This window comes from Coenobita brevimanus, chromosome 87, assembly GCF_032717465.1.
Source record: "Coenobita brevimanus isolate Jiangsu-jjx chromosome 87, ASM3271746v2, whole genome shotgun sequence".
NCBI lineage: Eukaryota > Metazoa > Arthropoda > Malacostraca > Decapoda > Coenobitidae > Coenobita > Coenobita brevimanus.
In genome coordinates, this window is record NC_137040.1 from 11,410,497 (window position 1) to 11,421,296 (window position 10,800).

The 10,800-nt window shown below is 42.9% G+C and overlaps 1 protein-coding gene across 1 annotated transcript in view; it reads right to left on the bottom strand.

Moving 5' to 3' along the window:
- Nucleotides 1–9,337, bottom strand: part of LOC145411048 (venom dipeptidyl peptidase 4-like) — a 291,505-nt gene extending 282,168 nt beyond the window's left edge. Inside the window, exon 1 of the mRNA XM_080281110.1 lies at nt 9,044–9,337. Within this exon, the coding sequence (XP_080137236.1) occupies nt 9,044–9,085 (42 nt within the window). The 5' untranslated portion in view covers nt 9,086–9,337. The remainder of the gene's footprint in view (nt 1–9,043) is intronic.
- Between the last annotated feature and the right edge of the window lie 1,463 nt (nt 9,338–10,800).

The window sequence follows — 10,800 nt, forward strand, 5'->3', positions numbered from 1 at the left end:
CAATTAAGGTAGTTCAGTTATGAGAAAAGGACAGAAAATTCATAGCGGTGTATTTATGTTGGATACGTTGGAATATTGCCTTGCACGCTAGATAAATCACAGTGATATTTAGTGTACCGGCACTGGATAGCTCAGCATATTATATAATCACCGTAGTATACGTCAGATAACCGTCTTAAGTTGTCATTAGAAACATGAAAATAATCTCTCGAGTTATCATTGTCCAAGCGTCATGTTATTATCTTTATCAGTGATGTAACACTCCCAGGCCCTTATGACTCAGCTAAATAAAATGTTCTAACGTTAACCTGAATAAAATCTAGAGTTGTCCCAGTCATGAGATGGTTAAAGCTATCAGGACTAATACTTTCAGGTTCCTATACTGACCTTCAGCCTAATAAAACCGTCTGGCATCAGCTGGAATAAAATACCAAGAATTTACCAAATATGAGACGGTTATCTTTACAAACGTGGATATATTGTCTGCAGTTATCACTGCTGAAGTGTTATATTATTATCTCTTATCACTGATGGTATGATTAAGGCAAAAAGAATAAGATAACTGGGTGTGTACTCTCGCTCGCAGGTGGGTGGTGGCTGGAGTGCATGGGCGTGAGGTAGTTAAAATAGTTGTGACATTAACTCTGACGCTGTGTCTGGATAAATATTCGGGTCTTTATGTATTTTCATACGATCAATCCATTCGATTTTGATCCATTATATATAAATAACGTAATGCATAGGAAAACTGTAACACGCGAGAAATAAAAAGTAACCGATGATAATTACGGTACCTAACTACTATTCCACGGGTCTCAGATGAACCCCTTCATTACGAGCAATATTTGTTTTATTCGTGCTATGGGTCTCCTGCCTATAAATATTAATCTTCTCACTACGCATTTTTTTTTTTTTTTATTCATGCAATGTCTAGTTGGCTGGCTTAATTCATGGACGACCTTTCCAACTGGAGGGGTTAATTATAATAAACCATTCAAGTTCGAGATTTCATTAACCTCGCCACAAACAGACGTCCTTCGTAATTTAAATAAAAGAGTCCGGAGAGAAAGTTGTTACCGTACTAAAGGGGTTAATAACGGCCTTCGCAATTACATACTTATGTCTCCGTGAAAGTAAGGCATATGGCACACCGAGAGTAAAAATCAGCAGCACAACCTTAACAGCGTCTCCTTCATGCTTGGTGGCTCACAAGGATGCATACTGAGTGTCACTTTTAGCCCGCCTGTTAACTCTTTCAGTATGGTGACTTTTTTTTGGTATGTTAGTATTGTCGTTGTTTTGGATTCAGGTTCATCTGCACGTGAACCCGGTGGACTACAGGAAGAAGCTACCCATCTCCTGCAGTCCACCATCCTGCTTTCGGGGCATATGAAAGAGCTTTAGGATGTTTGTATAACCGGGTCAATCGGTGCCACCATGAAGAGTCCCTCTCCAGCACCCCCTGTTACCAGACTATTTTGTTCCGCTTAGAAGAATCTCTAGTAAAGTACGGTATAGTTTTATGAGAATTACCAGTATATCTAATCCACCCAGTTCAAAAAGTCTATATAAGCTTAATTAAATCGTCTGAAAACAGGAAGATAATAGAAAGCACTCACAGAGCGCATACCTCCGCCAATGCCGTTGCAAGATTCTGATCCGGATCTGGATCCGTCCCAAAGTTTAATCAATTCTTTCTTGGCCCATGGCCCACCCTTCCACAAAATTTCACTGAAATTCATTGAGAACTTTTGGAGATACCGTGTGGACACACAAACAAACAAACAGACAAACACAAGTGAATACATAACTTCCTCCAACTGCGTTGGCTGAGGTAACTACGAGACGTCAACGCACTGCTGACGTTGTGGTGTGGCTGACAAAGGGGCCGAACTGTAATTAGGATAAACTGTGCATTGTCTCCAATATGACAACTGGCTGCAAGGATAGATTCTTAATTACGGCAAATGTTTCTTAATTGTCAAGTAGTTAACATCTCAATGCCGTGCCATGACAATATTTTAGTTTGTTTTTGTTTCCTCCAGACGATTTTCTTCAGGTTAGGAGAGCACCCAAGTAGTGATGGAGTAAGTTCAAGCTAAATCTACCTCATTTCATTTGAAAACCTACATATAAGCTAAAAAAAAATAATGTCTGATAGTAGCAACAATAAGCCATAACAGACATCCTCTATTTGATGGGGGTTGCAACAAAACAAAACAGTAAATCTTCTTCATTTAATTTCTCTGCGTATCACAGTAAATGTACGGAAAGTTTTGTGTCTGTCTCCGTAACAAAAGATCGCCTGAAATACCCCTTCCCATGCTGCCAAAGTAGGAATCGACAAAGGGTATCTGTAGAGAGAGAGCAGTGCATATGAAAGCAGAGGCACTGAAATGACAGTGTTGGTGTTCTGTCAATCTGTATATGTCTTCGGTTTGATCTGCCAGAGTGCGAACATAATGCTATGATTTGAAAAGACATATCAGCGCCAACTTCAATATTCCTCCATGGACTAATTTCGAACCTAGATTCAGGGAACAGACAGACAGGAATGAAAACGCGAGCTGGGGTTACAGCTTTCGTAATTTATGCACTGACGTAAATCCCAGTGTCAGTTGAGGAAATAACATTGCTATGGTGTGTGTTTTGAGATCGGTAATTTGAGGCCGCGTTTGGTCCGGATAACTGAACAAGCACAATTCCACGGCTCAGCAAAGCGTGACTCGTTAGGGAAGGGGAACGTGACCTGGGTGTAGACCGGAGATGACGCACAAGAGAAAAGGCATGGGGAAGAGGGCAGGAATGGACAGACGGTGGACATGGGATAGGAGTGGAAGAAAGGGAGTTGAGAATACGAGTGGAGAGAAGGGGCAGAGCGTAGGGGTGGATGGTAGAGGGCAGAGGGTAGGGGTGGATGGACGGCGGCAGAGGGTAGGGGTGGATGGACGGGGGCAGAAGATAAGGGTGGATGGACGGGGCTGGGGGTAGGGGTGGATGGACGGGGGCAGAAGGCAGGGGTGGATGGACGGGGCAGGGGGTAGGGGCGGATGGACGGGGCTGGGGGTAGAGGTGGATGGACGGGGGCAGAAGGCAGGGGTGGATGGACGGGGGCAGAAGGCAGGGGTGGATGGACGGGGCAGGGGGTAGGGGTGGATGGACGGAAGAGAACAGAAAAAGGGGAGAAAACGAAGGGAGAATGAGGTAGTGGTGGAGGTAAAGGAGGAGAGGGAGAGATGACAAGGAAAGGGGGCAAAGGGAGGGACAATGGGAATGGGAAGGGAGAAGGGGGACGATCTCAAAAGGAAGGGGTGGAGGGAGGGGTTAAGATAGTGGGAGAGGGGGGAATGGGAAGTAATGAGTAATAATGGATGAGGCAGAACAGAAATTAAGGAGAGAACAGAAAAGAGTGAACAAGAAAAAAATACAGAGAATAAGGAATAAACTGAGGAATAATGGCAAAAATAGGAAAATAAAAGGGAAAATAATAAACAACATTAAAACAAAGGGAATGAGACAATACAGGAAAAATGTAAGCAATGCATACTGTACACAGAAGAGGGAGAATAAGAAAAAATGAAAGAATAAAAAAGAGGAAGAACAAAAAACAGAAATAAGAATGAGAAAACGAAAGAGAGAATGAAAACTTGGAGGATACGACAGAACGGTCATGACTAAAAGAAACAAGCACAGCAAAACTGTGCAGTCTTACTCCACAGCAGGAAAACCCCGGGGACCGCCGTCCACGGAGGCCCCTCTGCCTAATAAACCCTAGCCTGGCGGAGGTGTACCATTATGCAAAAATTTCATGTTTCGAGATTATATATATATATATATATATATATATATATATATATATATATATATATATATAAACCATGGTCGTACTACCGGCCTTGCCCGGGACTCGTGAGGGTCACTGCGGTACTCTCCGTGGAGGGTTGGCCCATGGGGGTCTCATCTTTCCTAAAATTTGGCCAGGGTTGAGGTTTACCACTGTGCGAACTTTCATGTTTCTGGAAAAAAAAAAAGTACTTCCCCCAAGGCCGTACCTTCCTCGTGGGGAGGCGGGGGAGTCTTTTCTTGTCTAAAAAACTGGTCTGGGTAGAAGTCTACCACTTTGTACAATTCCGTTTCCTGGGTAAAAAGGGAAAAAAAAAAAAAAAAAAAACTATGATCGTGTTTGCCTGCACTGACCATTACTCTGGGAGGCCGCCCTCTTGGAGGGTGGCCCTGGGCGATACCACCCTGCGTAAAAGCTGGTTTTGGTGGTAGAGGTCTACCACTACGCAAACTTTCGTTTTGCTAGGCACTCCTGACTGCCTGGTAACGTGTTCTCTTAGAACCATACCCCTCCCCCCTTCTCCTCCTCCTCCAACCTGGAGAAATGTTGAGCCTTGCCCACTCTGTGGAGTGGGAAAACGGTGAACAATGAAAATTTAACAATAACGAAAGTAAAAGTACGGAAGAAATGGAAGAGAAGAAAAAAAATGAGAGGGATGAGTATATGAAGAAAAGAAGAAAGATTTGTACCTAAAAAGAGTCCAACTCAGATCGAAACTGTTACATCCCTCCCCCCCAAACTCATATATATATATATATATATATATATATATATATATATATGGGTTTTAAACGAAAATCACTCAGAACAATAAAAAAATGGGAGAGGAACGGGAGAGGGCAAGAAAAAGAAGACAAAAAAAGCGAAGAGTGATAGAAGGTAACTGAGTTAAGAAAGGAAAGAGGCAGAGATAACGGATGATAAAAATCTCTAAGAAAATAGAAGTAAAAAACTGATAGTGGGAGAGAAAAAAGGGCAAACAGAGAATAAGGAAAATGAAAAAGGGAAAGTAAATAAAAGGATGAAGAAAAGAGGAAGTTTAAGGACAGAAGGGAACAACAAAAAATTTTGTGACCCATTGAATACAGCGACGTTCTCGTTATTTTCCAGACAATTTCACCCATCTTCAGGGACACTATTCGAAGGTTAGATATAGCTTTAAGCAAACCCCTTCATACAAGAGTTGAATAAAATCGTTGAATGAAATCGTCTGGCGGTTGCGTGATTACCATTTTCAGACCGGAAATGCTATTTTGTTTATTTCTGCCACGACCAGATGATTTTATTCACTTTAGGAGTGACCAGCCTACCGAAGTCTGTATCTAATCCCTCCATTCTGAAAACTTTCTATTATGCGGAACAAAATTGTCTGGCGGCAGCAAGAGAAAACAAATACAGACTTTATCGTCATGAAGGAGCTGAATGAAACACACGTCATCGTGCTTAACCCTTCCGCTAACATTGACACATTTGGTTATTTCACTCAGGCTCACTTCACACCATTTTATTCAGCTTAGGTCTGGCAGTCCATAGGTTAGTAGGGATAGGTTCCAACCCCTGTTTCCCTCAGCTAGACAAGTCCGTCTTGTGGTAGCTTGATGAAAATAATGCGTCCACAGAAGGCGAAGAGGTTAAATCTTCCCTTCAAAATATCATCCAAACGAAAGGGTAAACGGAAAAATTAAGGACACAATTGGAAATGCTGTTCCTTAGGAAAGTACATCAGTTTCGACCCGACTTAGGTGTTACTCGAACAAGGGGATATAAGTAGTCCAAAAATGTTGCATCTTCCCAATTAATAATAATAACAACAACAACAATAATAATAATAATAATAATAATAATAATAATAATAATACTGTATATGTTAGGTGGGGCGCTCACCATCCACTCACTCGATGTAGTGCTGCTTTGGGTGTTTGCCCTTTCCTCTCTTCCTTTCCTTCATTCCTTCCTCTTCCTTCTGCCCATGGGTGACTCTACACGGAGTGACAAGCCAAATAGTTTCCTGTACAACAGGAAACCATTTACTTCGCTGGGTGGTAACCATATAACCAAATTATGGCGCCTGGTGGTTTAGAGGGTATTTAAGGCGCTCTAGTGGGATTAAGCCTGTGTAGGTTTATCCAAGGGGTGGTTGGGGTTTACTGTTCACGCAATGCCACTCAGGGATAAGTGAGGCTGGCCACTCGCATCTTAACTGTCAAGACCAACTTGCCTAGCCTCGGGTTCCTACGCTCCTCACGGGGCAACATAAGACTGGGTAATGGATAGATGGATGGACAGTAATGATCGAAAGCTGGTACACTTTTTCCCTCTGAACACGTCACGTCACTGCTATCAAGACACAAAATGCAGCCAGTCAGTGTTCCACGGAGTTGACACTGCGGTAAAAATGGAAAGTGGTGCCAGTGGTCTCAATCCATCGCATGCATATCAACACATTCTCACCAGTGAAAGTCCGGCTAGCGAGACCCTCCATCCACCTCTCCACCCACCACACACATCCACCTCTAGCCACCACCTCCAGTTTCCTACATCCACAACCTACTTTTTTCCGTATACATTAAAATATTATGAATCTACGAATTTTTATTGATTTGTTTTTCTATCTACATTATTTTTTTCATACATTAATTCTCATTCATCACTGATACCTTTGTGCATCCACTATCATTTTTTTTTACATCCACCATTCACATTTTCTTCATCCTCCTGTACAAATATATTGCTTAATTTTTTATATCCCTACCCCTTCTACAAGCAACTTTCTTCAACCTCCACCCCAGCTTTCTACATCCACATATTTTCTCTGCAGCTACTACCTCCACATTTCTTCGTCCATTATCTACAATATTCTTCATATGTCGACATCGACCTACTTTTTTTGGTATTTTTTTTTTAATCCATCTAAACCTTCAACATTCACCACATGGCCTACATTTTTCTGCACACACTGACATATCTCACCGGCCAATACAACCAATTTAAATATCCATCTGTATTTTCTGTATCCACTTTCACTTTTTGTATTCAACTACAAATTTCCGCATCCACTATCGTTTTCCAGCTTTCGCCACCAAGTTCCTGGTACCGGCACCATATTCAAAAACTCTGGTGAGTTTAGACTGTATATAAGATTGCTCGTTTATGCTTTTGTCTTCACTTGTACATTCACCATGGATTTCACACCCAAACTAGAGTGAATAAAGTGGTATCAAACAAAATTACTTCTCATAATTAATCACGGCTACAGAGACCGTTTACCGCGAAAAATGGTTATGAATTTCATGAAAACCAGTCCTAAGCTAACAAGGCAAACCAATATGGATTCTTGCAACAGCAGCAAATACGGTTGTTTTTATACGATGCACAGGCAGGGACGTGAGCCAACCACCAACATCCCAACAATCCTTACACCAACTTTTTTTAACCTTTAACTCCTTCATTGCGAATGCATTTGCTTATCTTTCTACCACTTAGTAATTTTGTCCAGCGCGAGAGACCCTTGGTGATCACGGGGTTAAAAACTGTCTTTGTATATCCCAACAAATACATTATGTTTATATTTTAATCCTTGCTGTCAAGAAGCTTTTATCCAACTTAAAACTCCCTCCCCTAACTAACCAAGACGTCCCGACCAAACGGGACGGGAAAAAAAAAAAAAAAAGAAAAAAAAAAAATCATCCCTGCCAGCCCCATCATGGTCCTACCAACTCAGTCACATTCTCCCATGCCCACCTTAACCAAACGCACAAGTCCCACCAACCCAAAGTCTCGCAACATGACTGGTCAACCCCAACCAAACTTGTCTTGTCAGCTCAACACGATTCCAGCCGAGTCCATCACCTATGCTTCTCCCCAAATCTAACCAATCCTTGATACACCTACCCTTCCCTACCACCCCTATCATCTTAACCTCACCTACATCTTCAGCAACATCCCAACCAAAACCACGACAACCACCTACCTTAGGACTTCCACGAACACTGTCTACTGGCATTCCTACCACAACTCATCTGTAACCACCACCCAGCACATGCACCAGCATTCCTCAAAATTTCCACTCTGTAACTACAATCTCAACAACATTCCTACTATTCTTATCAACTAGGAGTACCGCACCAACATTTTCTACATCCTCACTACACCTCCAGCCTCAAAAATTCTCACCAAAACTACGACCATCACAGCACTTTCACCATATTTCACTTGCAACTTATGTATTCTCATCACACTTGCCACGACTTCCACCACAACAGTGTATCCATCACCAAAACCCACACCAAATTACTAGCACCTACCACCCACAACAACCTCACCACATCCACAACCTAAACAACATTCTCACCACACTCACATGTTGCCACCACCACCACATAAATCAGACCAACAGTTTCATCCTTCCTCATGCACCACTCCTACAATCTCTGTATCCTACCACAACTGCCACTACTATTTCACTTCCACCATCATTTCTACCACAACCACCACCAATCTCCACATCTCCAACCCTACCACACCACACCCGCTCCGTGGCTCAGCAGGGGAAAAAAGGAAAAACGAGTTCTAGGGACGATAAATGCTGCACCCCAAACCCTCGCCGACTACTACCACGTTCACTTCTGTCACAAACCATCCTTTATTAACTACAAAATATTACACACGATACCTTATAAACTACAAAATATTACACACGATACCTTATAAAGAGCAAAATATTATAAACGATATCCTTTTAACTGCAAAATATTTCTCATGTGCAAATAAGAATGTACAAATACGTACACAGCTCAAACCCCCTCCCTGCCGAGCTTATTTACTTATCAGTCACTGACTGTGTGCAAAGTACACTTCGTTTCCTTTCAATAGTAACAACTAAATTTTGTTCATGATGTGCGGCAACCAATAATCACCGGTGAAAACATGACTAACCTATCACAGCAAACGTACCAGCATCCAGAATTTCCAGCCTCCTTAATAACACACCTGTTTTCCTGATGTGCAAATAAGAATTAACTGGCGAGGAAATGACAAACGAGACATAATTTTAGCTTCCCCAAGCAACTTGAAATAATTCTGACTTTTCAAAATACAAAAGTACTACGAATATACCACAAACCAAACATAATTTGATCTTCCTCCAAGCTATGCAAAACTCTTATCTCTCGTTATCACAGAAACAGCATTCGTACTCACCGTTTCCCTGCTCATGTCGTAGCTATCAGACACCCGCGGCATCCCTCACTTGACCCCCTCCACAGATTCACCAATCACCTTGTTTACTTGCTACTACCGCACCACAATATCTTATCTCGCTTCTCGTACTCACAAACGTTCAGCTAAGTCAAAAGTTTGCTTCGCGGAGGAAAGAATGACGGGGTGGTTTATGTAAGTCTGTGCTGGGTCTAGTGGGAAGGTGAGTGAGTGAAGTTGTAAGCAAAGGGGAATAAGAAGTCGCGAGAGGAGAGCGTGAACGGACGTCCCCTCCCGCTTGTGGCTTGAGAGACACTGAGACAGGTGAAGGCCGCTCACTGCCTCCTTATGCCCCTCCTCCACCTCCTCTCCTCCTTCCATCCACCACCACCACCTTCACTATCACCTCCACCGTCACCCTCCCCCGCGCACACACACACACACACACACACACACACACACACACACACACACACACAAAATCACTGCATCTCTATCACTACCACTACGTCCGCTACTTACCAACCTGTAATAGTCTCCGGAATTAGTCTCTGCCATCACTATCACCACCACCAATCATCTCACTCCCACCACACACACACACACACACACACACACACACACACACACACACACACACACACACAACCAACATCACTGCACCTCTAGCACTACTCCAACTACTTCCTAAACTTGCATTAGATCCTACGTATTCCCTAACCACAACCACGAATCATCATTACCACTATCATCACTAACCATACCACAACTACCATCATCTCTACCACAAGAACTAGGACCGGAATCATCTCTGCTACCGTTATCATTATAAATATCACAACTTCCACCACTATAACTACCACAACTACCCATATCATCACCACCACAACTACCACCATCACTGTCAACATCATCATACCACCAATATCACTAAGACCGCCACACACATTACTACAACTGCCTACATTTACTTCTTCCTTAGCCTTTATCATTTTTTTCTTTTTCTGTGCCTGCCCTCCTCTCTTCCTATTTCTCCCATCTTTCCTGTCACCTCTTATTGCTTTTCTTTCATTTACTGGTGGCTTTACATTGAGTGACAAGCCAAATGGTTTCCTGTAAGCCAAGAAACCATTTACAACGCTGGGTGATAACCATACAATCAAATCCTACTTGTCAACAAGTGGGTTGGTGGAGGGTTAGCGCCCCTCCCTGTAAAACAAATAACTCGAAGTCAATGGCCACCCCTTATGGGACTGTGGCGTCTGGCAACAGACAGATAGACAGAGACCATCACCACTACAAATACCACCATTATCACCACCACAAGTACCACCATTATCACCACCACCACAACTACCACCACTATTATCACCACCACAACTACCACCATTATCACCACCACCACAACTACCACCACTATTATCAACCACCACAACTACCACCATTATCACCACCACCACAACTACTACCACTGTCACCACCACAACTACCACCATAATCACCACCACAACTACCACCATAATCACCACCACAACTACCACCAATATCACCACCACAACTACTACCATTATCATTAACACAACCACCGTCATTATCGCCACCACAACTATCACCACCACAACTACCACCGTTACCACCACCAAACCTACCACCACTATCACCACAACTACGATCACTACGGAGGGGAGGAAAATAGGAGTGAGGGAGGGATGGAGGGAGGAAGGTAGGGGAGACAGAAGGAAGAAGGGAGAGAAACAGGG